The sequence below is a fragment of the Gorilla gorilla genome, chromosome 13 (genome assembly GCF_029281585.2).
Source record: "Gorilla gorilla gorilla isolate KB3781 chromosome 13, NHGRI_mGorGor1-v2.1_pri, whole genome shotgun sequence".
Lineage (NCBI taxonomy): Eukaryota > Metazoa > Chordata > Mammalia > Primates > Hominidae > Gorilla > Gorilla gorilla.
Window position 1 is genome coordinate 94,300,195 of NC_073237.2, and position 27,787 is coordinate 94,327,981.

The window sequence follows — 27,787 nt, forward strand, 5'->3', positions numbered from 1 at the left end:
TTTTCATATATGAAGTAATATTGCTTTAAAAACACGTGTATATCTACAGGTGTTCATTTTTCTTTTTTCTGTTTTTCTTTTTTTTTTTTTTTTTTGAGACTGAGTCTCTCTCTTGCCCAGGCTGGAGTGCAATGGCACTATCTCGGCTCACCTCAGCCTCCGCTTCCCGGGTTCAAGCGATTCTCCTGCCTCAACCTCCCGCGTAGCTGGGATTACAGGCATGCACCACCATGCTCGGCTAATTTTGTATTTTTAGTAGAGGCGGGCTTTCTCCCTGTTGTTCAGTCTGGTCTCCAACTCCTGACCTCGGGTGATCCACCCGCCTCGGCCTCCCAAAGTGCTGGGATTACAGGCGTGAGCCACCGCGCCCGGCCACCAGTTCATTTTTCAAGTAATCAGCTTAACCTTCTTGCCAGTCAGGCCAGAGCCATTTAATTCAGTTAAATGAAAACATTTTCTCTGTAATACTATCCACATTTCAAGTGCTCAAACGTGACAAGTGACTCGTGGGTGCTGCGTTAGGCAGCACTGGCCTGCAGAATCCACTGGTTTATTAAGTAAACATTTGAAGCCTGAGAAACCATTGAGGTGGTGTGGTGCTTTTTGCACTTGGGAGAGTTGATGAGGCCTTGAGAGAGTGTTGTGGGAGCCAGCTTAGATTGTGGGGGTAGAGGAAGGTTCCCTTAGGGAGATTGAGACCAGTGGGAGTTAGGTACCCAGTTGGGCGAATAAAACTTTGACCTAAAAATGAAGGGTTTTTCAGGAAAAAATGCTGTAGATTTTGAAGGAAATTCTAAAAGAGAGTTTAAAGTGTTTTTGCACAGAGGCGTCATCCTTAAGGCAAATGAAAAGTTTGGAGATCACTCTCTTAAAATCACATTCAGCTAGTCACATGATACCTTATGTGTGATGTGCTGGAACATGCCATAAACACCACAGAAATTGATGGCATTGTCAGCTGTTACACAGTAGGCTTGGCCTCTGGGATCCTGCAGACTTGTCATGTGGGGTAACGTGAAGAATCGTTTCCCCTGTTGAAGGTATACTGTTGTAGTATGAACAGGATGCCCTGAAATATACAGCAGTGTCCCATGGTTGACCTTAATGATTTTAAAGTCAAGTGAGATTTAAGGGTGTTTGAAGAGGGCGAGTAGGGGTTTAATTGTAAATGTGTTCTTACGTTTAAGACCAGATGGGCTTTTATTGTGTATATGGCTTTTTTTTTTTATTACTGGGGTTTGAAGGAGACCCTAGTAACACTTTTGTTCAGTTGGGCTCTTGTGTGTTCTGACCAAGGAAGACAAGAAGGTAAACACAAAAGTGTTACTAGGGTCTTCTTCAGTTCACCTGTTACTATATCCCTATTCCTTATAAACACAAGTATGCCCATTTCCCTAAGGGATGGGGGCGAGGGATTGTAAAGAAATACAGAATTTTATTTATTTTTTTCTAAGTCCAAAAGAGCTCTTATGGCAGGGTGTATTCTCATAGTGGAACAAAATGGCCTAAGATGGCATTTTAAAGTAATCTTCATGAAGAATGGTGGTTACCATTTAAAAACATTTTATAGACAAGGATAGGAGATAGTTTGTATGACAAGGAAATATTTTATATAAAATATTGGCAGTTCACTGAGAGTAAATTGAACAGTGCTAGAATACACCATATATACACCATGGAAATTGGAGGTCTTGTCAGTAAGATGAGAAGACACTGACATGCAGTAGCTAGATATAAACCATATTTAGTTGTATTCTAAAATTGGAAAAGAATACCTGTTCTTTATGTGAGATTCTTATCCTTCCAGTAAACTGAACATGTCGCTCTGTTAGAAGCACCTCATTAACCACGCATCTGGGGACAGTCAGCCTTCCTATCAGCTCTGAGTTTTTCATTCAAAGTTAGAAAGCCAAGCAGTTCCTTACTGTGGCTTGCAGTCTATGCACCTGCGAAATGCTGGTGTGCTATATGCTGGACTGTGACATTTCATATACCAAAATAAAAGTCTTTACGTAGTCCCAATTTACTGAGAAAAAATGTAGATTGTCTTTAACTTCCATCTTTTTTTGATCCGCACCCCCTCCCCAGCTTTTGACCTCTTTTGTTGTGTCTACTGTGATGTAATTTTGAGCTCAATTGGATATTCTAGTTGGTTGCATAGCAACTAATTGGGGTTTTTTTCCTTGTATAAGTAATACATCTTCGTTTAAGAAAAATTAGATATAGATAGGCCAAAAAAATTGTAGGTATAGACAAGCAAAAAGAAGATAGACATCATACATGCCTAACGTACCATCTAGACACTTTAGTGTATAGTCTACCAGAATGTTTAAATTTTTTCTAAACTTGGTTCATGCAAATAATCCAAATGCTAGCTAGCTTGTTGCTTTTTTTTTTTAGAAAAAAATACAGTCAACATCTTTGTGTGTGTCCTTATTTTATAGACTCATTATTAATGTCTGCATAGATCATGATTTAAACATCCCTCTCAGGTTGTTCACAGGGATTTTGGCTGTTTTAAATACTGCTGAAATGGGCATCTTATAACGTGATTTTTTTTTTCCATCTGCCAAATTGCTTTTCAGAATGGTTCCCGTCTTTAAATACCCACCATTAGGATATTGGTGTTTCCTTCCTTAATGCCAGCAGTCGTGCTACCTAAACACATTGGAGAACCACTAATAGAGATCCGTTCCAGGCTGGGCACAGTGGCTCATGCCTATAATCCTAGCACTTTGGGAGGCAGAGGAAGGTGGGTCACCTGAGGTCAGGGATTCAAGACCGGACTGGGCAACATGGCGAAACCCCGTCTCTACTAAAAATACAAAAATTAGCCAGGTGTGGTGGCAGGCACCTGTCATCCCAGTTACTCTGGAGGCTGAGGCAGGAGAATTGCTTGAACCCTGGGGACAGAGGTTGCAGTGAGCCAAGATAACACCACTTCACTCCAGCATAGGCAGAAGAGCGAGACTCCATCTCAAAAATAAAAATAAAATAATAAAAAGTTCTATTAATTTAGAAGCATTATTTTAAAATAATGGGTAGAAGATTTGAATACTGGTTAACTCAGAAGAATGGAAATTGCAAGGATGGCAGGAATTTCTATATTTTGGGATTATTTCACTTACCATAATAACCAGTATTGTTCTAATTAAAAGAATTGACAACTCAGAAAGATCTTTAATTCCTCCATACCCTTTCCTCCTTTTATGGCAGAGACAGCTGGTATAATTGGAGAGCATCGCCCCATCAGTTAGGTAAAGTTGATCTTTTTTCATAATAGCTAGGGGAGTGGCAAATGAGCAAATTGAAGAGAATGAAAGGAAAAAAAATGTTTCCATCTCCTGTGGCCCCCAGCTCCAATCCCCAGGGATATTCCCATGACCTAGACTCATCATAATTTAAAGAAGGACCTCATAGGCATTTTGCCATTTAGAACTTAAAATGTGTTTTGTTTTTCATAGAGATAGTGTTATAAATCATTGTTATATCCTCCAATCAGATCTGAAAAGGTATTTGGCTGCAATATAGTTCAAATTTTTCAATGAAAAAGTAGTAGGAAACTACTGTTTGCTGGTAACTGTAGAAAACAAATATGAGTTAAGTAGGAGGTAGTATGGATTTTTCATTTTTAAACGTTTACCTTAAATTTGTGTTTGAGAAAAGGCAAGTTTAATTGGAGCATGAGGGAAGAAGAGGAGTGAATTTGGCCCCAAAAGTTAAACTGTCCATCTTCAAGCAGAAGGCCAGTTAACTCTTGGATCAAATAGATCCCTCAGATTTAAGCACAAATGAACAAGTGCCTGCCTAACCTTTCTTCATTAGATAGCAGCTCTGGGAGGATTTGAGATATAAGAAGAAACTAGGGCCTTTTCTCCTTTGATTAGGACCTCTGGTTTATTCTGAATCTAGATTGGGAAGCTGTGGGATCATCTTGACCCCAGCTCCACTCACTGTCTCAACCACACTCTTCCAAAGCTGTTACCTCCTTTGCAAGGCAGTCTAGATCTCTATACCCAGGAAGGAATGAAAAGAGATGAGGCTTAGTTACCTCTGTGGAGATCCACTGAGAACCCCAGAGTTGATATAAAGATTGTTTTAAACTGAAGAGATTTGAGATTCAACAGATGCAGAGAGAAGCCTACTTGGAGTTTATCTGGCTAAAAGCAAATACATGTCACAAACGAGGGCTGACATAAATTCTCCCTTTGGAGTGAGTCTGTTCCCAGGAGAGAGGCCAAGAGTAAACCTCTGGTGGGGGTTGGAGGGGTAGTCTTTTGGCCCTAAGAAAACAAAGACCAGTCATACCTATGTAGACAGACATTGTAAACTTGATCTCTCATTTGTTCTGAAAATACCATTTGTGTTCCCTAAAGAAATCTGTTCTTCCCAAAAGGTTTTTCTCCTGCTGTCCTTTCCTCTTCTAAGTTAGGTATATAAGCCCTAAATTCTAACTACTCAGTTATCACTGAGTGTGAGTGCACTTGTGTATGTGTGTTGCACATGTAAATACACTTTTTCTGCACCTCAAATGCCACTTTTCTGCCATTGAAACAATATCCGAGCTCAGAATACCTTTCATTAAGGTCCTGTTGAGAACTTTCAACAACCTTGAAGTTGGCTGATGGAACATTTAGACCTGCTATCCTTGGGTACAGCCCTAAGTGGGGCCCTCCAGTGGTCTCTGCTTTATGCAGTAATTCCCATTCTCCTCTGTGCTCAGTGACTCATCTTCTCAGTATGCTTCTGGCGTTCTGTTCTTGGGGTGGCATGTTTCTTTACATTCTCAGCCTTTCTGGAAAAGTCAAGGGACTTGCCTTTTCTGCCTAGCCCAACAACTCTCTGCCCTATTTATCCCAGTATATCTTATTGCCTTTTACTGGTAGAGGCAATTAAAGGTCTCAGGTATTCATTTCCTGAACTTCTCATTCTCACTTAACAAACTCACCTACATCTGTGTCCATCCTAGCCATCTCTCTTGAAGGAGCTGTCCCTCCTCCAACAAGAGTAGAATGATACCTCATTTTTAATATGCACTTTTACTACTTACAGTTGAACCTTTTTTTTTTTTTTTTTTTTTTTTTGAGACAGAATCTTGTTCTGTTGCCCAGGCTGGAGTGCAGTGGCACAATCTTGGCTCCCTGCAACCCTCCGCCTCGCGGGTTCAAGCATTCTCCTGCCTCATCCTCCCGAGTAGCTGGGACTACAGGTGCACACCACCATGCCCGGCACAGTTTTTTGTATTTTTAGTAGAGATGGGGTTTCGCCAGGTTGGCCAGGCTGGTCTCAAACTCCTGACCTCAGGTGATCTGCCCGCCTCGGCCTCCCAAAGTGTTGGGATTATAGGCGTGAGCCACTGTGCCCAGCCAAACCTTTTTTTTTTTTTTTAAACTGGGTCTCTGTGGCCCAAGCTGGAGCATAGTGGCATGATAATGGCTCACTGCAACCTGGACCTCCTGGGCTCAAGTGATCCTCCTGCATCAGCCTCTCAAGTAGCTCGGACCACAGGCATGCACCACCATGCCCAGCTAATTATTTATTTTTTGTAGAGACAGTTTCTCCCTATGTTGCCCAGGTGACTCTTGGACTCCTGGGCTCAGGTGGTCCTCCCACTTCTGCTTCCCAAAATACTGGGATTGTAGGCACTAGCCACTGCACCTGGCCTTGAACAGTTTTTTTAGTGTTGGCTATTTGTGTCTTTTAGAGCTTGTCTGTCCTTCGTTAGTGTTTCTGCTGGGGTATTTATTTTTTCCTCACTTAGGGTTAAAAAAAATGGAAGATATCCTCAAGAACAAGATAAATGCAAATAGCCAGAATTTCCGTAATCGAGAGGTTACAAAAAGTAACAGTCAAATAAATCAGAAGATAATTTTGTGGCAGTTAAAATGAACTACTCATTTAAAAGAGAAGTTGACATTTTAAATAAAGAACTCTTAACTAATAACACACTCAGATGTTTGTATTCTTTCACTTAGCAATGGATTCTGAAAACACAGTCCTAAATACAGAAGACATTTTAAGTAAAGATATGGCATTATTTATAGTAGGGAAAATTGAGCACAAATGTTCAACACAGAGGATTGTAAAGTGATTTATAATATATCCACACACTGTGATTTCTTAAAAAATACTCTGTGATCAGAAAGTTGGTCCCTTTTATGTCCAGGTTTTCATCTTAGTCCCCCACAATTGTGACACAAACCTCTGTACAATATTGCTGACAAACCTGTGACCATTTTTTTCCTCATTCTGCAGTTATGTAGGCTCTTACACAGTGATATAGTGGTAACCGGAATATACATGATCCTGTCATCATGAAGCTTAGTCTAGCAGTGACTTTTTTTTTTCTTTTTCTTTTTGAGATGGAGTCTCCTTTTTCACCAAGGCTGGGGTGCAGTGGCACATTCTCAGCTCACTGCAACTTCTGCCTCCCAGGTTCAAGCAATTCTCCTGCCTCAGCCTCCCAAGTTGCTGGGATTACAGCCACCATGCCTGGCTTATTTTTGTATTTTTAGTAGAGATGGGGTTTCACTGTGTTGGCCAGGCTGGTCTTGAACTCCTGACCTTAGATGATCCGCCCGCCTTGACCTCCCAGGAGTGTTGGGATTACAGGCATGAGCCACCACGCCTAGCCAGCAAAAACATTTTTTAACCTGCATTTGAGTCCTGTGGTACTTTCTGATGACGCCTTGCAGTGGTTCAAGTGGAATTTTGCAAGTTGAAAGAAATGTCTTTAAGAGGTGATTTCACTCTGTGAGCTGAGAGGCAATGTGGCTAACTCTTAATTCTTCTTCACCTCACTTTTGGCATATTGGTGTATTTTGTATAACATTTTTGGATTATTTTGGATAGAATTATAGAAAATCTCCCAAGCTAAATGGGAACATTTTAATTGTATTGCAGTATACTGTTTACATGGGTGGGTGATGACAGTCGACCTTTTTAAAATTTTTAATGGTTCGTTGGTTTTATGTTTAGTTGCTTTTTAATACAGAATAAATACATGGTTGTAAAAAGCTTAGTACAGATATAAGTAAAGTAAACAGCAAAGGTCACTGACATTTCCCATTCCCTTTACCCAGAGGTTACTTTCTGGGCATTTATAATGTTCCAAGCCCTAGTCTCTACAACTTCATGAGGTAGGTACTATTATCTCCACTTTATGGGAAACTGAGGCACAGAGAAGTTAAGTGACTCGCACAAGGTCGCACAAGTTCTGAGTGGCAGAGGTGAACCAGGATTCGACCCCAGGCATATGTCTCCAGAGCCCAGCTTTTGTCAGAGTTGACCTATTGAGTTTTCAGATGTGCCCATTTCTTATCAGAAAAGGGAAGAATGGCAGAGATATCTAAAGAAAAGTGGAAGGAAGGAAGAAGTAAGTGGATGTAAAGAGTAAAAAGGATGCCTGGCTTCTGAAGAGGAAGTAGACAGGGTAGTGAGAAGCGGTTAGGCACTTACTATGTTGTGGGTATTGCTGACTTGAAATCTGTTTCCTTCTCTGTAAATGGGGGAAGGAGAGTGGTGGTAAAAAGAATAAATGATTAAGTACTCTATAATTGATAGCAATTACTAGAGTAGCATCATTGGATTTTGTATGAGAGGATGAGGACACTGTTAATAGCTCCTATTCTCTTTTCAGACTGTCAGCATTTCCCTACCATATACATGCTTGATTAATGCTATTAAATATGGTAGGTTCACTAAAAGAATGCCTTTGTTGGTGCAGTTAAAACGGTAATTTGCATCACTGTGAGTAGATCAAAGTGAGCTAAAAAGTTGCAAGTTTCAGGATGATCATAGAGCAAGAATGGCAATATGGATTATTGTGGTGGATCTGCATGTAGACTATTAAGTAATGAATATTCAAAAGTTCAAATCATCAGATGTGATACTGCTTTTGAGATGGAGTCTCACTCTGTTGCCCAGGCTGGAGTGCAATGGCGAAATCTCGGCTAACTGCCACCTCCACCTCCCAGGTTCAAGCGACTCTCCAGCCTTAGCCTCGCAGGTAGCTGGGATTACAGGCACTCGCCATCTTGCCTGGCTAATTTTTGTATTTTTGTAGAGGGGGTTTCACCTTGTTGGCCAGACTGGTCTTGAACCCCGGACCTCAGGTGATCTGCCCACTTCAGCCTCCCAAAGTGCTGGGATTACAGGCGTCAGCCACTGCGCCCGGCCAGATGTGATACTCTTGGATGGACTTAAATTCTGAAAAAGAGACTGTGTAGCCTGAAAATGTAATTTAATTTATTATCTAGCAGTTCTCTGCTAGAAACATCTTTCTCAAGTGCAACCCAGATTGATCTTTGTTTTGAATTAAGGACTCTTGCATCCTGATTTTTTTTCCCAGTGTCAAGATAATCTTGGCAAAGATTACTAAAACCAGAGTTGGAAAGTGTGTTGGTGCAGAAACCTCTAGCCAGAATCTCTTAGTGGTCTTGATAGGAAACATAAAGCTTTCCTCTTTTCCAGGGGTCATCTTCTGGGCCTTAAGGTAGACCCAGCCTAAAGAGTGTCTTCATTCTGCGTTTGCATTTAGATAAAAGCTGCCCTTTGGGGAACAGTCTGGAGAAAAGAAATAAGGGGAATACACTTACTTCACTTACATCTTAAAAAGTATAGTTTCTGTTTCTGGAAAAACAAAGAGTGTAAGTGTTTATACCCATGGAATAATATTCCATCTTTGAACCTGTCAGTATATAGTTACTGAAGGCTTAATCAGTTTTTATCTTTTTATAACTATGATCTAGGTCTAAGTAAGAGGCTGCCTGTATATATGGGTGTTTTTGCAGGATATTTGTGGTAGAAGTTTCTGCATTGTTGTTTGTTTTCAATGTGTTTTTGAGAGCTTATCCTTTTTTCTTTGTCATCCACAGGTTCGAGAACTTGTCTTGGACAATTGCAAATCAAATGATGGAAAAATTGAGGGCTTAACAGCTGAATTTGTGAACTTAGAGTTCCTCAGTTTAATAAATGTAGGCTTGATCTCAGTTTCAAATCTCCCCAAGCTGCCTAAATTGAAAAAGGTAAGTGCTTTTTCTTTAACAGTAAAAGAGAACGATCCTGGGAAGGGAAAATGTATGATTTTACCTGTAAGGAAGCACTTAGTGTAGCAGAAAGCACATGGCCTTTGGAACTGGGCAGATATTGGATTGAATTCTAGCCCTAGCATTTCCTTGATGGGCGAACTTCTGCAGGTTACTTAATCTCTCTAAGGCCCAATTTCCTCACCTGTAAACTGGTGGTATTACTTGACCTTGCAGAATTGCTGTGAAGTTTGGAAATAATGCATGTTGGGTGCTCAATAAGTAGTAGTTAGGAAGAATAATTACTGTGTTGAGTAATTTATTTGTTAATTGTTATAAAACCAATTTTCTATCCTTTCGGAAAAAGGGACCAAATGCAACATAAAAATGTTTTCTCTTGTCACTGCACATTTAACTGTCACAGAGTCCCAGAACGTCAGAACTGGAAGAAACTTTGCTCCTCTAACCCAACCCCTTATTTTATAGGCACAGCAATAGTCCCAGGAAAGTGTAGTAATTTGCCTAAAGCCACCCACAGAAGTGGTTAGTACTAGAGCCAAAACTAGAACCCGTATCTCCTAACCCCATACCCTTCCCATTATATAGGAAAAGATATGTGGTTATATAAGTCTTGCAGAATTCTCTGCCATTTCAATATTCACTTTACTAGGAAAGTTAAGTTGTACCTTTATTTAAACTAAGGCACATGTAGAAGGAAACTGATCAAACTTGGGCAAAGGTAGGTTGTGCCTAGAGCTTGCTTGAGTTCTAAGCGGGACAGTTAGTTTTTTGGTATTGGGGTTTGTTTGTTTGTTTGTGGTTTTACAGGGGGTGGAGTGGGTTAAGTATAATACATGAGGCCAGTCATGGTGGCTCACGTCTGTAATCCTAACACTTTGGGAGGCCAAGGTGGGAGGATCACGTGAGGTCAGGGGTTCGAGACCAGCCTGGCCAACATGGCAAAACCCCATCTCTACTAAAAATACAAAAAAATCAGCTGGGCACGGTGGCACGCACCTATAGTCCCAGCTAGTCCGGAGGCTGAGGCACAAGAATTGCTTGAACCCAGGCGGTGGCTGAGGTTGTAGTGAGCCAAAATCACACCGCTGCATTCCAGCCTGGGCGACAGAGCAAGACTCTGTCTCGATTTAAAAAAAAAAAAAAAAAAAAAAAAAAAAGTATAATACATGAATTAAAAAGTGGAAGTATTTTTTGTTTTGCTTTCTTTATTTGCCTTGTTTAGGTAATATTAATAAATGCTCAAGCAGTCTTCATGAGTTTCAGGTGACCGTTTCTGATGAGAAAGAAATTTCCCCTTCTAAGTATATACTAGAGGTTCAAGTATAATTCTTTTATATTTGCATGGGTTATCAGTGACATTGGAAGCTCTGATTAGCCCAGTTAAACATAGTATAGCTTTTTAGCATCTATTTACATAAACTTGATGCTAGCAGATCCTTAGTGTGTGTTTTGTGTTGTTTTCCTAGCATTCTGCTTTATTTTCCTGAATTACTATTGGTCTCTGTACTCTCAGACTTATTCAGAAATTCAGCCTATCAGTGACCGTTTTTATAGGGACTTTAATAAACCTTTCAGAATTCTGAATAGAGCTTGTTTGAGTTCTGAGAAGGACAGGGTTTTTGTTTTTGTTGGTTTTGGGTGGGGGGGCACATTAAGTACACAAATTAAAAACTTTTAACATTTAAAACATTAATCACTTCCCTTATAGGGCTAATGAGAGGGAATCATACTTAAAGGCAGGTTGAGTGTACTCATGATTGATAAGAACTTTATTTTCTTCCTGTTCCAGAACACAAATTGGTTTTGTTTTGTTTTGTTTTCGAGATGGAGTTTAACTCTTGTTGCCCAGGTTGGAGTGCAGTGGTGCCATCTCGGATCACTGCAACCTCCGCCTCCCAGGTTCAAGCGATTCTCCTGCCTCAGCCTCCTGAGTAGCTAGGATTACAGACATGCACCACCACGCCTGGCTACTTTTTGTATTTTTTTTTGTAGAGATGGGGGTTTCACCATATTGGTCAGGCTGGTTTCGAACTCCTGACCTCAGGTGATCAGCCCACCTCGGCCTCTCAAAGTACTGGGATTACAGGTGTGAGCCACCGTGCCCGGCCCACAAATTGTTTTTAACAAGAAATAAGTACTGAAAAAAAATTGATGTGTAAATGTCACAAATTTTCTAAATTTACACATCTATTTCATTTCAAAATAAATATGCTAATAAATGTTTTGGTAGACTGCCTTGTTTTGGTAGATTGCCTTGTTATTCCTACTCCCTAAGATACACATGTTGAAAGGATGTGGATGTTACATGTATATGTAATATTCTAACCACAGGATCTAAAACATGGGTCAAGAAAAGTGATCTCTGTTTTTATTTTGATTTACTAAAATCACCAATAAAGCTAACACTTGACTCTATTGATTATGGGCTTATGTTTTTAAACCTAGACCATAACTATTTCACTGAAATATCCCATTGAAAGGAAAAAATGTTTTGAAATGTTACATTTTCTTCTTCTGAAATATTTAATAACACCTTAAGCAGCTGACCTTTTTTTTTTAACTTTTTCAGCAAATATTTACATTTTTAAAAGTTACTCTACTCTGCATCATATAGTACATTTCATTGCATGGCAAAAACTTCATTACATGAAGCTTTCATGCTATTCTAGGTACGTAGCATAATAATGAGGACATGGATATTTATGAAGCCAGCCTGCCTGGCTTCAAATCATAGGCCCACTACAGTAACAGCTGGGTGATGTTGGGAAAGTTTATTTTCCTCATCTGTAAACAGGAGTGGTAATTCTGCCTTCCCCATAGAGTTCTTGTGAGATCAGATGAGTTAAGGTATTTCTAGTGCTTTGAGCAGTGCCTGGTATTTAAATACTATGTAAGGGTTAAAGTTACTATTGTTGTTGGCACTTTAAAATAGAGAATCAGAACCAGCTGTGTAGCCGAGTTTTCTTGTCTGCAAAAGGAAGAGCTTGAATTAGATGTTCTTCACAATGCTTTCCAGGCTCCAATTCCTTCTACTTTAAGATTCTAATTTTCCTTGGTGAAGGCTCATTCCCTCATTGGCACATTACTTGCCTGTGCTACTTGACCTGCAGCTTAGAAATTAGAGTAGGTTCTAATAAAGGCTAGTGCCAGGTTTATGCAAGATGTGGCCTCCAGGGAGCTGGTTTCATAAACCTGAGGCTGTTGACCTACTCCCTTTCCTGAGGTTATGAAGCTTCTTTATGGGCTTACTTGTAGGGCCCGTCCCTCTCTTGTAGCTTTCAGAGCAACATTCCCTGGTGGCTTCCAGGTGTAGAACTCTACAGTGTATGTCAGTATTGTCCAGAAATAAGGTTTCAAGTGGGCATTGCAAGCTTTGAAGGCACACAAAATAAGCTGCTCAGAATGCACAGACTATTAAACCATTTACCCTTTCTGGCAGGTATAGGGTATTACAACTTGTCAAAGGATTCTAATTGGTTTTGACCCACTTTTTAAGTTAGAAAATTTATTCGCTGATGTTAGAGACCAGTTCTTGAGTAAGCTGTTACTAGCAGCTGATTAGGAAAACAATACTTCTGACCTTACCTTCTCCTGTTAATTATTTGGATTTAAACAAAATGAACATGCATGTCCTAATAGAAACAGAGATCATTTGATCTTGATAAATCTTTGAGAACTGTATTTGTTACTTACAATACCTTAAATGATTTCTGTTTCTGTGTGTGTATTTGTGTTTGTGCTGTGTCCATTTTCTCTTGCAGCTTGAACTCAGTGAAAATAGAATCTTTGGAGGTCTGGACATGTTAGCTGAAAAACTTCCAAATCTCACACATCTAAACTTAAGTGGAAATAAACTGAAAGATATCAGCACCTTGGAACCTTTGGTAAGTAACTGAGAATTTGGAAACTGGAACTTGTCATTTTCATTTTCATATTTCTTTATAGTGGGGGAAATTACTGGCAATAATAATTGGTTGAGAAAGTGGTGGCTTTTTACTTTTTATGTAAGTCCCAATTTGAAAGATCAGGGCCTCTCTAATTAGATGTATTTCTGTGGCTTTGCTCTCTCCCTGCCTGATATTGTGGTGGCATCCTTCAGAAGAGAATTTTTGGGGGTATTTTGTTTTGGATCCACTTTTGAAATTCATGTATTGACTATATAGCCTTAAACATGTTCTTAACAATTTTTTTCTTCAGACTGGCCAAGCCATTATGCACTTTTACACTTTAACAGAAAAGGCTATTTATGTTGTGTGGCATACCTGAATTGTAGATGGAACAAAGACAGCTCCATTTTAAGCTTTAGGTCATGTAATTCATGATCTTGTGTTCTAGCTGGATTACTGTTGCCTAGAATTTTGCATGGAAACACCAAGATCCTCCTCAGTCTTACATATTGGGATAAGATATGAAAAGCTAAGTTTCAGTGCCACTTGGGTTGTAGGCTTGATGTGTGACCTTGGGCAAACTGCTTCTTCTCTCTGGGCCTCAGTTTCCTCACTTATAGCAGGGAGAATAATAATCCCTGCCTTACCTACCTCACTTAGGAGTTCTGAGAATAAGATAATGTACTTACTTTGCTTTGTAAGTTAATGTACTTATTTTGCTTTTTGTCCAGTTTGTGTAAGTTGTAGTGGCCAGAAAAGGGCTTTCAGAGGCAGGACTGGAGGCAGGGGGCTTAATGCAGTTTGTAGGGCAGCCCCACAGGCTGTGCTATTTGGAAGAGGGTTATTTAGCATATAGGAGGTGTCTTTGAGAATCCAGAACAGACACTAGAGGGTAAGACATTTCTTCTCTCTTGTCTCTATTCTGATGTCAGAGTATATTAAAATAAGTGGATTTCACATCACTTGTATAGAATGCTCTGTTGATACTTCAGGGGAAGACAGTTAAATTGTAGCTTCTTTTAATGAAGAGGACTTCCTGTCAAGAGTTAGAAGATCTTTTCCTTCCTAAACAATTATTGAGACTGCTCCAATACAGATTTAATTACCTTTTACTGAATCTCTTTGTGTGTGTGTAATATATGTATTCTTTTAGAGAGGTCTCACTATGTTAGGCCAGGCTGGTCTTGAACTCCTGCCCTCAAGTGATCCTTCCATCTCGACCTCCCAAAGTGTTTGGGACTACAGGCCTGAGCCACCATGTCCGGCTGAGTCTCTTTATTTTTACATTTCATTAAGTTGTCCATATTTAAGAGCTTATTTCTCATAAATGTGATGCCTCACCAGTGCTCCATGCATTTTGCCCTTTTTCCTATTACAGGTATACCCAGATACTCGGGCTCTTACTAGTTTTATTCGTTTCCTTCAAACCAACCCCCATTTCCAGTATTTAAGCCGACATTTACTGACTTTTGCTGCATCCAAGGACATGAACATTTGCCCATTGTATCCTTAAGTAACCCAGAGAAGAGAGAATGACTGTCCTCTTTTTAGAGATGAGGAAGCTGAGTTTAGAGAATGTAGATAATTGCTCAGGAGAAATGGCAGAGTAGGGATTCAAATCTAAGTCTAGGCTGGGCACGGTGGTTCACGCCTGTAATCCCAGCACTTTGGGAGGCCAAGGCGGGCAGATCACTTGAGGTCAGGAGTTTGAGACCAGCCTAGCCAACGTGGTGAAACCCCATCTCTACTAAAAATACAAAAAATTACCCAGGCGTGGTGGCAGGTGCCTATAATTCCAGCTACTTGGGAGGCTGAGGCAGGAGAATCACTTGAACCCAGGAGGCAAAGGTTGCAGTGAGCTGAGATCATGCCTCTGCACTCCAGCCTGGGTGACAGAACGAGACTCCATCTCAAAAAAAAAAAAAAAATTCGAAGTCTGCTGTGTTTTCCATAGCCCTTGGGACCTCTTCTCTTTCCACCTGTAAATTTATTTCATGCCCAAATTTCCTTAAGCTGGGAATTCCAACAGGAGCACCAAATTTTAACTGCTGATGCTTTCCCGTTCACATGGGCTACACTAAGCCTTTGTTTATTGGTTAGTGACAGACATACTAATCCTAGGTTGTGAGCATAAGAAACCCTTCTCCTCGCCACCCCCCTTTTTTTTTTCTGGTTTAATTTTTTTTTTTTTTTAGACGGAGTCTCGCTCTGTCGCCCAGGCTGGAGTGCAGTGGCGCCATCTCGGCTCATTGCAAGCTCCGCCTCCTGGGTTCACGCCATTCTCCTGCCTCAGCCTCCCAAGTAGCTGGGACTACAGGCGCCTGCCACCATGCCTGGCTAAGTTTTTTGTATTTTTAGTAGAGATGGGGTTTCACTGTGTTTGCCAGGATGGTCTCGATCTCCTGAGCTCGTGATCCGCCTGCCTCAGCCTCCCAAAGTGCTGGGATTATAGGCGTAAGCCACCGTGCCTGGCCTTCTCATTTAATTTTTAAAGAACAGAGTAGCAGGCAGTACCTTTTCACTGTTGGCCAGTTGATGACTGGCCATTACCTAATTCTCGTGGCAGCCTGAATCCTCTGATTATCAGAAGCCTTTTTCAGTGTTGTAGCACACAGCAATGGAGCAGAAGCAAATACTGTGTGGGAGTTGTTTGCTTGAGTTTTTTCCTGATCTGGTCAGTAATGTATGAGAGGACCCTCTGGTGGCTGGGAAAGTCTCAGTCCCCCAGGATAGTGAAGGATGAAAAGTAATCTTCGTTGTGTTCACCATTTTTACAGGATCTGCTATACCCATACACTTACTGGGTGCTTTATGCATGTTTTATTAGTAATTGTCAAAAAAAAAAAAACTTCGATACAAAGTGGATAGAAATAGCATGGCCCTTGTTTTATATTGAGGAAGCTAAGGCTTGGGTGAGGCTGAATCCCTTGTCCAGAGTCACACACCCTGTGGCAGAGCCACAGGGCTACACACCAGAGCTATTTCGAAAAGCCTGGGGTCCTGCCATTCTGCTATACTTGGCACTTAGATTCCTGGCAGTGCTAGGTTGGTCTCCTGAAGTTCTAACTGGGAATTAAGTAAATCTGTAGGAGAAGGTGAAGGGGGGAAGAGTTGGGTCCATTTTGACTTCTGGCAGTATTCTTCAGTGGGAAAAAACACCATCCTCATCCTCATTAACCACATACATTTTGAACACCGTCTACTTTGAGCCCAGTTCTTACAGTCAATGCAATGATTGTGAATGCCTCTGCTTGCTACAGGGACATTAATCGAGAGACAAAGAAGGCATCAATTCAAACTTCCTTGGACACCTTTTTTAAGAGACCTGGGCCATCCAAACCATCCCCCAAAGCCCTTCTAAATTCTAAGAAGGCAAGCAAAATTATTGTTAATAAAATGTTTAATGTTTATTATGGCTAGCCTATTAGCTTACATCAAATTTCTGGTATGGTAGAGTTGTAATTTTTTTTTATCAGTATTTACACATTACATTGGGATCCTGAATAATCTGTTTGTAGTGTATTTTGTGCCTATTGGGCCTTAAAGCACAATTTTACTACTTTCAGCAGTTCCAGAGTACTACAGTTATTTGGGATTTTTGTTGTTTTCTTGCTTTCATTTCATTTTTCAAACTACTGATTGGCATGTCCAAATTGTTTGAGAAGAGGTGCTTTGCTAGGAGGTAGCCAAAAATCTCACATAACTGTACAGTTTCAGAAACAGGAGAGCCTTGGAGGCCCTGTGTACTGGAAGAGTCAATGAAACTAGATAGAGAAAGGGCTTTTGGTATTAAAAAGCATTAGATAAATATCAGAGGTTGTATGTGTTTTTGTGCACCTATATCTAGGAAATAATTCTGAAATATAAATGGCTCATTCCTTTTAAGTGGAGAATTTTTAGAGTGAACCTTTTTGGAAAAGCTGCCTAAAGCTGACTCTAGCTGGCATCGAGTCAGCCTTTGTGAAGAGAAAGCCAGTATGCTAGCTAGCCGTCTGGGGTGGCATTGCAGCATTTTTTTCCTCTTTGGCAAGAAGTCATACCTGGGCTTCTGGAAGTCAGGGCCTGACTGGAAGGGAAGCTAATCTGAAAATTACATGATACAAAAGCAGCTCTATGACCAGAAGGGCTGGGGACAGCTTTCTTAAAACGTCAAGGAACTGACTATAGAAGCACATTGTTTGATCCACAGACTCTTGGATCATTGTACAATTTGTGTTTTGAGGGGTGCAACGTTTTCCTGTTGGCTGTAACCCTGCTGTGTGTTCCCTGCATAAATAAAACAAGTGTGGGAGCCTCTTTCTTGATCAAGAAGATGAAGTTCTTCATGTGCAGGGGTCAGTAGCCGTTTTCTCTAAGGGCCAAATAGTAGGTTCCTTTGGCTTTGTAGCCTGTTTATATAGTCTCTGTCACAACTAGTCTGCTTGGCCATTTTAGTACATAAGGAGCCATACATAAATAAATGAGTGTGACTGTGTTCCAATAGACCTTATTTTACAAAAACAAGTGGTGGGCCAGAATTGGCCACTGGACCACCGGTTCCCAACCCCTGCTCTAGAGCCTTGAGGCAGATTTTCATACCATTTTATATCTCCTCAGAACTACATAGATACCTTGAGTTCTGAAAATAAGGTTTTGTTTTGTCTGCATTTCTTCTCAGGTCCTTGTGAGTGTTGTAACAGCTTTCCTAATAAAGCAGCAAAACCTGTTAAGCATCAACATTTATTTTTTTAGAAATTATTTTATGTGGAGGTCCTCTTAATGTTTGTTTGGGTGTTTTTAGTACTGTCTTCTTAGAGAATACCAAAGTTTTTCTCTTGATTCAGAACCATTAAAGGTTGTGTTTATGAAGCTATCCAGATATATGTAGTTATTGCCCCTATTCTGAAAGGCACCAGGCTATGTGCTACTTCACATTGGATTTGCCTTTCATAGGCTGCTCCCTCTTCTATCTACAAGGGTCTGCTGTCACTTCCTGTTGCTGTCTCCTGACTTGCCTATAGTGTAGTACCTCTGCCCTCTCAATCTCTTAATTTACCCTTAATCAAAACTTAATAGACCTGGGATTGAAATACTAGTACACTGATAAAATAACAAATGAAGATCTGAGTAAATACATAGACATTTTCCAGTGCACTTTGACTACTCAGAAAACATGACTTGGGCCAACTTTTTATAGCTTAACTGTTTTTAGATAGATGAAACTGATGGTTCCAAAGAAATGAGGTATTGCAACAAAATTTCAAGGTATGGTAAATAAAATCAGAAGAACTTTACATCATAAAAGTCTGGTAACATGTCAGTCTTTTCCCCAAATACTAAAAAAGAAGAGTGCAATGTTTCTCCGTATTTCTGAAGTTTCAACTCTGCGCCCCTCTGCTTTTTCCTCAGCCTATATTGACTCCCGTCTTCCCTGAAAGTAGCTGCATTGCCACACTTTATATTTTATTATATTTCATCCTCTAGTGTTTCATGTCTGTGCCCTAACTAAAATTGTAAGCACCCTAAGATTGTGTTATAAATCTCTAAATTTTTCCCTATACTGCCAGCCTAGAACATTAAAGACCGCTTGATACCCAGGAAGTTCTTAATGGCCATTTGATTACTCAAATGTTAACATTTGTTTCAGCTAAATTTATTAAACTGTTTGATTGTCTCATACTGTGAAAATACCTGGATTTAATAAAAATTATTTTCAATTTATATTTCTTTAGACTACTACGCTGCCAGAAAAACACATAGTTCTCTGGGAGAGTAGATAAAGGAAGAGAGGGACTAAAGTCTAGTAACCTAATATAAAGGTTGCAAAAGACTTGATGTATTTTTCTATATATGAGGCTGAGTAGGTAGCGGAAATTGAATATAGAGCCTAGAATTTTACCTTTTCAAGAGATGGGTTTGTTACTTATATTCCTTTGGTTTAGGAGTTGTGGTTTTTGATCCTTTTCTTCAGAAAAAGTTAGAATGTCTGAAAAGCCTGGACCTCTTTAACTGTGAGGTTACCAACCTGAATGACTACCGAGAGAGTGTCTTCAAGCTCCTGCCCCAGCTTACCTACTTGGATGGCTATGACCGAGAGGACCAGGAAGCACCTGACTCAGATGCCGAGGTGGATGGTGTGGATGAAGAGGAGGAGGACGAAGGTGAGTAGGCTCAGCATCTGGTGAACCTGATGTCTGCCTTTCAAAGCCTCTGATAAAAGCTGTTGGATGTTGGCCGGGTGCAGTGGCACACAACTGTAATCCCAGCACTTTGGGTGGCCGAGGCGTTGAGCCCAGGAGTTTTGAGACTAGCCTGGGCAACATGGCAATACCTTGTTTCTACAGAAAATAGAAAAAAAAAAAAAAATTAGCCAGGTGTGGTGGCGCACACCTGGAGTCTTAGCTACTCAGAAGATTGGAGGCCAAGGTGGGAGGATCACTTGAACCTAGGAGTTTGAGGCTACAGTGAGCCATGATTGTTACCCACTGTACTCCATCTCAGAAGACAGAGAGGGTGTCTCAAAAAAAAAAAAAGCTACTAGATGTTCTTACTATTGAGGAAAATAGTGTGTGTTTGTGCGTGTGCGCACGCGTGTGTGTATTTTTTGAATGTAGGCATTCCATTAAATTTATAGCTAAGGCCTATTTCATAAGCACCTGGCCTCAAGGGATCCTCCCACCTCAGCCTCCCCAAGTGGTGGGATTACAGGGATGAGACACTGAACTTGGCCCGGGAAGCATTTCCTGAAGTCTACAAGCTAAGTTAGGATGCTGTGCGTGTTAAACTGTAAACCACTTACTCTTACAGGCTTGCCACTCTGCTGTTCTTAAGTTTTCCTACTTCAGGGGTCTTCAACCCACAGGCCACAGACTGGTACCACTCCATGACCTGTTAGAAACCAGGCCGCATGAGCAGTGAGGAAGCCTCATCTGTATTTACAGCCACTCCCCACTGCTCGCATTACTGTCTGGGCTCCACCTCCTGTCAGATCAGTGGTGGTATTAGATTCTCATAGGAGCGAGAATCCTCTTGTAAACTGCACATGTGAGGGGGCTAGGTTGCGTGCTCCTTAGAAGAATCTAATGCCTGATGATCTGAGGTGGAGCTGAAGTGGTGATGCTAGAGCTGAGGTGGTGATACTAGCGCTGGGGAGTGGCTGCAAATACAGATTAACATTAGCAAAGAGGTTTGACTTTACAGAGATGATAATAAATCAATTGCTTGCAGACTCATCAACCCCTATCTGAGTGGCAAGTGACAAGCTGCATCTGGTGGCAGGCTTTATAGTGGCAAGTGAGTTGGTGTACTTCAGTTGTACAGCTGTATCTGGTGACAGGCTTTAAGTCAGAATCTGATGCTTTTTTTAGTCGGTGCATGGCCTGCCCATTTTTTTATTTACCACTTCCATCCACACTCCTTTCCCGCACTGCGTATTTGTCTCAGTCACAGTTTTGTTAGGCCCACAAGCTAACTCTATCCAACCTGAGTAAAAAATGTCGCTGGAGAGCTTCTTTGAAAAGGGGGAAAGACCCAATAATGAGACAGCAGAAGACAAGACTGCCAGTGAAAAGAAAGCTTCATTGAAAAGGAAATACCAAGAGTGCTACTTAAATTACAGGTTCATTGCAACAGATGATTCACATTCTCCAAGCCCACTTTGTATAATATGTGGCAACAAGCTATCCAACAAAGCCATGAAACCTTCAAAACCGCTTCACTGGCTGGGCACAGTGGCTCATGCCTGTAATCCCAGCACTTAGGGGGCCGAGGTAGATCACCTGAGGTCAGGAGTTCAAGACCAGCCTGGCCAACATGGGGAAACCCTGGCTCTGCAAAAATACGAAAATTAACCAGGCATGGTGGTGCACACCTTTAGTCCCAGCTTCTTGGGAGGCTGAGGCATGAGAATTGCTTGAACCTGGGAGGCGGAGGTTGCAGTGAGCCGAGATTGTGCCGCTGTGCTTTAGCCTGGGCGATAGAGCAAGACTCCATCTCAAAAAAAAAAAAAACAACAAAAAAAAAACTGCTTCACCACTTGGAGACCAAGCACCCTGCGTTTAAAAGACAAGCCTTTGGAGTTTTTCAAAAGAAATAAACATGAACGTGAAAAACAGAGGCAATTATTGAAAGCTCCCACTTCATCAAATGTGACTGCACTGAGAACATCTCATTCTTAGTGGCTAACTGCATTGCTAAAGCTAAGAAGCCCTTAACTAACTGCATTGCTAAAGTAAGAAGCCCTTTACTATTGAAGAGTTGATTCTGCCTGCTGCTAAGGACATTTGTCGTGAACTTTTAGGAGAGGCTGCAGTTAAGCTGCAGTTCAAAAGGTGGCACATGTTCCTCTTTGAGCTAGCACCATAACGATGAATTGATGAAATAGTAGAGGATATTGAGGCATAGTTGTTAGAGAGGATTGATGAGTCACCGTGGTACACAATGCAGGTTGACAAGTCTGCCGATGTTGACAACATGGCAACAATGCTTGTTTTTGTGCAATATATTTTCAGGAGGATGTGCATGAGACTATGTTATGTGTACTTCGTTGCCAACCAGCACCACAGCTGCAGAACTATTCAAGTCTTTTGAACGATTACATATCAGGAAAACTGAATTGGTCATTTTGTGTCATATATGCACAGATGGAGCGGCTGCCATGGCTGGACGGCTTTCTGGTTTCACTACTCGAGTCAGAGAGGTCGCTTCTGGATGTGAGTCTATGCACTGTGTCATCCATAGAGAAATGCTGGCTAGCTGACAGATGTCACCTGAACTTAACGTTTTGCAGGATGTGATTAAAATTAACCACATTAAAGTACATGCCCTTAATTCATGTCTGTTCACGCAGTTCTGTGAGATGGATGCAGAGAATACTTCTCTTACACAGAGAAGCGAGATGGCGTTCTAAAGGTGAATCACTGGCCAGAGTTTTTGAGTTAAGAGGCCTGCTCCAGAGATTTCTCTAAGAATAACAGTCACCACTAGCAGAACATTTTAGTAACACAGAATGAGTGGTAAAACTTTTTTTTTTTAAGTTCAGGGGTACATGTGCACGTTTGTCGCAAAGATAAACGTGTACCATCCCATCACCTAAGTATTACGCCCACTGTCCATTAGCTAGTTTTCCTGATGCTCTCCGTCCCCAGCCTCCACAGGCCCCAGTGTGTGTTGTTCCCCTCCATGTGTCCATGTATACTCATCATTCAGCCCCCACTTACAAGTGAGAACATATGATACTTAGTTTTCTGTTCTGAGCATTGGGATTTTTGACATGTTTCAAACAGTAGGAGTAATTTTTGAAAGAGAGTGAGCCAGGGCCTTCTTTCTCACAGCTGGTGCATGATCACCTATCTCAGCTGTCAAAAGAGTTTGAGCATTACTTCCTAACCACAAAAGACCCCCGAACTGGGAAGGAATGGATCCACGACCCATTTATGAATAAGCCAGGTCAATCGACTTTGTTCATGCTTGAAGAGGATCAACTGGTTGAGATCACAAATGGCAGTGGCCTTAAAAGTATGATTTGAGACAACTTCAAAATCTCCATATATTCTGGATTAAAGTCGAGGTGGAATATCCTGAGATTGCCAAAAAAGCACTGAAAAACCTGCTTCCATTTCCAATATCCTATCTTTGTGAAGCAAAGTTTTCTGCAGTGACAGCAACCAAAACAAGATTATGGAGTATACTGGACATAAGCAGCACACTTCGAGTGTCACTGTCTCTCATTGCCCCCAGATGGGACTGTCTAGTTGCAGGGAAAACAAGCTCAGGGTTTCCATTGATTCCACATTACGATGAGTTGTATAATTATATCATTATATATGTAATAATAGAAATAAAGTGCAGAATAAACATAATGCGTTTGAATCATCCTGAAACCATCCCCCCACCCCCAGGCTGTGGAAACATTGTCTTCCACAAAACTGGTCCCTGGTGCCAAAAAGGTTGAGGACCGCTGTCCTACTGCACTACAGTCATCATCTTGGGTAGATACTTATCTCCTGATTCACAGGGCCTGACACTGAGTAGGTACTTGGTACCTGTTTGTTATTGCCAGCTATAAATAAAATAGCTTTCCCTTCCATTGACATATGACCAGAGTTTTAAAAGGTAATGATTTCAAATAACTATATGTTAGATTCCGTTTTTCATTCATAAGGGAAATAATCTCTGATCATAACATAGAATTAAAAGATGATTTTCAGTAGTTTTGGCATTTGACCCAGGATTTATACATATTTTACAGATTTACAGATTTTAAGAAATAACTAATACCTTCTACCCAAGATATTCCTCCTGATTAGTTTGTGTTTTCTTTGCATGCTGAGTTTGTTTACTCTCAGTCACTCTTAGAATAAAACGCTTCTTCTCATGTACAGGTGGCTTAGAGCAGCAGTCTCCAACCTTTTTGGCACCAGGGACTGGTTTCATGGAAGATAGTTTTTCCACAGATGCAGGGAAGGGGTTGGGGGCGGCAGCTGAATGGTTTTGGGATGAAACTGTTCCACCTTAGATCAGGCATTAGATTATCATAAGGAGTGCACAGTCCAGATCCCTCACATGCGCAGTTCACAATAGAATTTGCGCTCCTATGAGAATCTAACAGGTGATGTGACAGGAGGTGGAGTTCACGTGGTAATGGTCACTGGCCTGCTCTTCACCTCCTGCTGTGCGGCCCAGGCCACGGACCAGTACCAGTCGTGGGAGTTGGGAACCCCTGGCTTAGAGGAAGCAGAATGATTAGTTTTCACATCAGTCAGCATGAGTATCTCTTTTCTTTAAAAATTAGCACATACGACAGAAATTATCAAGAAAATAGAGGAGGAAAAGCATCAAGGAGTTTGGGTGCAGTTAATGGTATCATATTCTGGAAGCATTTTTACAGTTTTATTTTGAAGCATATTGAGACAGGCAAAAATTAATGAGTTATAAGGTGGTAAAATGGACAGAGAATAGAACATCTCACTTATTTCCAAATGTTATGTCCCTTTGTCCCTTCTACAGTTTTTCCATTTTTCCTAAAAACCATTTGTGCTTGTTGTCTATTTAAGTTCACCTCAAACAGGAAGAACAGCCACATGTGCAAGAGCCAGTAAAGGACATTCCTTGGAAGGTGGGGGGCAGTTCCTGAGAGCAAAGATGGGTCAGCCAACAAATACTTGAGCATTTCCTATGTGCCAGGCACTGTGGAAAATAGTGGTTTAAAAAAAAAAAAAAAAAAAAACAAGGTTCCTACCCTCTTGGACCTTACAGAGAAATGTTTTTTTTTTTTTTAATCATAAATAGGCTAGGTATGGTGGCTTACACTTGTAATCCCAACACTTGGGGAGGGTGAGGCAGGATGATTGCTGGAATCCAGGAGTTCAAGACCAGCCTGGGCAACATAGACAAACCCTATCTGTACAGAAAAAATTGTTTTAAATTAAAAATCGTAAATAATAATTGCAAGTAAGCAAAGTGTGTTGTAATGGAGAAGCACCACATACTCATGGTGAGAGCCTATGACCTGGCATTGGGAGGCCTGGTGAGTAAGACTGCCTAAGGAAGTGATGTTGACTGAGACTCCAAGGTGGAGTCAGAGTTAGCCAAGCAAAGAGGATGGAAAGAGCGTGCAGAGACGAGGCAGGTGAGAGCATGGTGTGCTCTAGGACCCAGGAGAAGCAAGAACTGCCGCACTAGAGGTCCGAACAACCAGGTAGAGATGCAGGTGCCTCTCAGCCTCCTGTCCCCTGAGTCACAGGGTTATTATGGGTGTTTCTCAGGTTCCTGATTTGAGCAGCTGACTGTGACTCTGGTGGTATCATTACCCAAGAGAAGGTACATGATTTTTTTTTTTTTTAACTTTTTACTGTCAAAAATTTCAGACAGTGACAAAGGTAAAAATAATAGCAAAATGAACCCTCATGTTCTTATCACTCAGCTTCAGCAATTATTGGTCATAGCTGATCTTATTTTATTCCTGCATACCCTTACCTTCTTCCCCACTCCATATAATTTTGAAGCAAATCTTAGCCATTGTATCATTTCATCAGCGAGAATTATAGTGTTTGTCTTGTCTACCAGGACTTCTAGCTCTCTGATTTTATGGGACTCTATCGGACAAAGGGACTGAGCTGTAGCACATAGTAGAAAGAAAGTGACTGCAGTTCGTGGCCTTACAGCATTTGTTCTGTGAGCCAGCCCACAGATCCTCAACACTTTGTGCCCTGTGGAGCGTCAAGGATATTTAATGAATCCCTTTTGGACTATTTTTAGAAGGAGAAGATGAGGAAGACGAGGAGGATGAGGATGGTGAAGAAGAGGAGTTTGATGAAGAAGATGATGAAGATGAAGATGTAGAAGGGGATGAGGACGACGATGAAGTCAGTGAGGAGGTCAGTGCAGCTGTTTTCTACCCTGCTTCCTATTTGTAATTACAACAAAAGTGGGGGTTTCAAAAAGATGACAAAAGAAAAGAAAAAACACCTTTTGAAGAAATTAGTATACCTATGAATACATTTACAATATGAATCTGGTTAATTTAGTGTTTGTCTGGCTTTAAATAACTACTAAATAGAATGCCTACTGAACTCAAACTAGTACGGTTCCTGGCTGTGCAAGGTAAGTTCTGGCTCTCTGGGGGAAGGAATGAATTGAGTATTCAGTATGGTGAGAAAACTGGACATGTTGAGAATTGATGGTATGTCTGTTCCTTCATTGAATTGTAGGGAAGTTTATGTTTACCAAGTCTAAACTTTTTCTTGTATATTCAGTGTAATTCAGTAAATATATATCTGCTATGTTAAAGAGTTGGGAGTACAAAATGAAATGAGACTGTGGTCCTGCCCTGAAAGAGCACAGTCTGGTTTATGGAATACCCAATAATAGAGGATCCCTGAGGAAATAAATGCTATACGAGGGCAGGAGAAAACAGTGTCTTGACTTTGACCCTCAAAGAGGTTTGGGAAACAGGCAGACAACATTAGTTGTTAACAAAACGCATCCTCTTTTGTAGTATAAAAATAAGGCTTGGGGTTTGTATGATGTCATTAGGTGTATGATTGACATTAAAGTTCTGAAAGAAGCTTTGTATATGAATGGGATATAGAAAGAAATTTTTGTCTGAATCTGTTTTGAAATTTGAGATTTTAAGATGTTTTCTTGAATTATCCAGAGTTATATACTAATTAAACATCTAGCAAATGAACTGCTTGCTTCTAAAAAAAATTTTTTTAAGAAAAATTATAAAGCTCATTAAGGAAAATCAGTGGGTCTTGGTACATCAAAGTAGATAAAAATAACATTACAGCTTCCTGCTTGATTGATATTGTTGCATTTATTTGTACTTCTTAGTTTGGCAGAATTTGTACTATTTGCACTTTTCAATTTGGCAGAATTAATTTAATGTTATGCTGTTTGCTATTTAGGAAGAAGAATTTGGACTTGAAGAAGATGAAGATGAGGATGAGGATGAAGGTGGGCCTAATGCATTTTGATCATTCTCAGTTAAAAATTAGAGAAAAACATCCATTATTTAGAATATGATACCACTGAGAAGAAAATAAAATACTCTTGGCTCTGGTGGTTTACACAATCACGTTCTCGTTTCTATTGTCCCATCAGTGTGTCTGTGCTGGTGCAGGCTCCCTGCTGCTACAGCAGTTATTCCTGTCTGATGGCAAGAATCCTGTTGGTCTTCAGTCCTCATGGGGTTTTTTTTGGGGTGGTGGTGGTGGTGGTGGTGGTGGTTTGAGACGGAATCTCGCTCTGTCGCCCAGGCTGGAGTGCAGTGGCACGATCTCGGCTCACTGCAAGTTCCGCCTCCTGGGTTCAAGCCATTCTCCTGCCTCAGCCTCCAGAGTAGCTGGGACTACAGGCGCCTGCCACCACGCCCAGCTAATTGTTTGCATTTTTAGTAGAGACGGGGTTTCACCATGTTAGCCAGGATGGTCTCAATCTCCTGACCTCGTGGTCCACCCGCCTCAGCCTCCCAAAGTGCTGGGATTACAGGCGTGAGCCACCACACCCGGCCTGTTGTTTTCTTGAGATGGAGTCTTGCTCTGTCGCCCAGTCTGGAGTTCACTGGTGCAATCTAAGCTCACTGCAGCCTCCACCTCCCAGGTTCAAGGGATTCTCTGCCTCAGCCTCCTCAGTAGCTGGGATTACAGGCATGCACCACCACACTTGGCTAATTTTTGTATTTTTAGTAGAGACAGGGTTTCGCCGTGTTGGCCAGCCTGGTCTCGAATTCCTGGCTTCAAGTGATCCACCCACCTCGGCCTCCCAAATTACTCGGATTACAGGTGTGAGCCACCATGCCTAGCCTGTTCCCCATGTTTTAAATGTGTTTTTAGGACCAGTCATTTGGTTTACTGCCAAGTGTGAGTTTCTGTGTTTGGAGTTCTTTCATTTTTAAAAAAAAGGCTTTAATAATTGAACCATCATTTTCAGGATATATAAATAGATGTAGCAGTTTCCCAGTTTTGTCAGTGTTAGTCCTTTCCCCACTACAACCAAGAGAAATGAAATAGCTGTTACTTATTTAATACTGTTGAAAGTATGCCAGCCTGGACAACATAGACCCTGTCTCTACAGAAAATTAAAAAGTTAGCTGGGACCGGGTGTGGTGACTCATGCCTGTTATCTCAGCACTTTAGGAGGCTGAGGCAGGTGGATCACCTGAGGTCAGGAGTTCGAGAGCAGCCTGGCCAACATGGTAAAATCCTGTCTCTACTAAAAATTAAAAAATTAGTCAGGTGTGGTGGCATGCACTCAAACCCAGGAGGCAGAGATTCAGTGAGCTGAGATCATGCCACTGCACTGCAGCCTGGACAACAGAGCAAGACTCTGTCTCAAAAAAAAAAAAAAAAAAAAAAGTTAGCTGCACATGGT

The 27,787-nt window shown here is 41.1% G+C and overlaps 1 protein-coding gene across 1 annotated transcript in view; it reads left to right on the forward strand.

Moving 5' to 3' along the window:
- ANP32B (acidic nuclear phosphoprotein 32 family member B) overlaps positions 1–27,787 on the forward strand; it is a 38,368-nt gene that overhangs the window by 8,651 nt on the left and 1,930 nt on the right. The window contains exons 2-6 of the mRNA XM_004048331.4: positions 8,877–9,026; positions 12,809–12,931; positions 18,885–19,074; positions 25,172–25,290; positions 26,323–26,371. Of these exons, the coding sequence (XP_004048379.2) occupies positions 8,877–9,026; positions 12,809–12,931; positions 18,885–19,074; positions 25,172–25,290; positions 26,323–26,371 (631 nt within the window). The remainder of the gene's footprint in view (positions 1–8,876; positions 9,027–12,808; positions 12,932–18,884; positions 19,075–25,171; positions 25,291–26,322; positions 26,372–27,787) is intronic.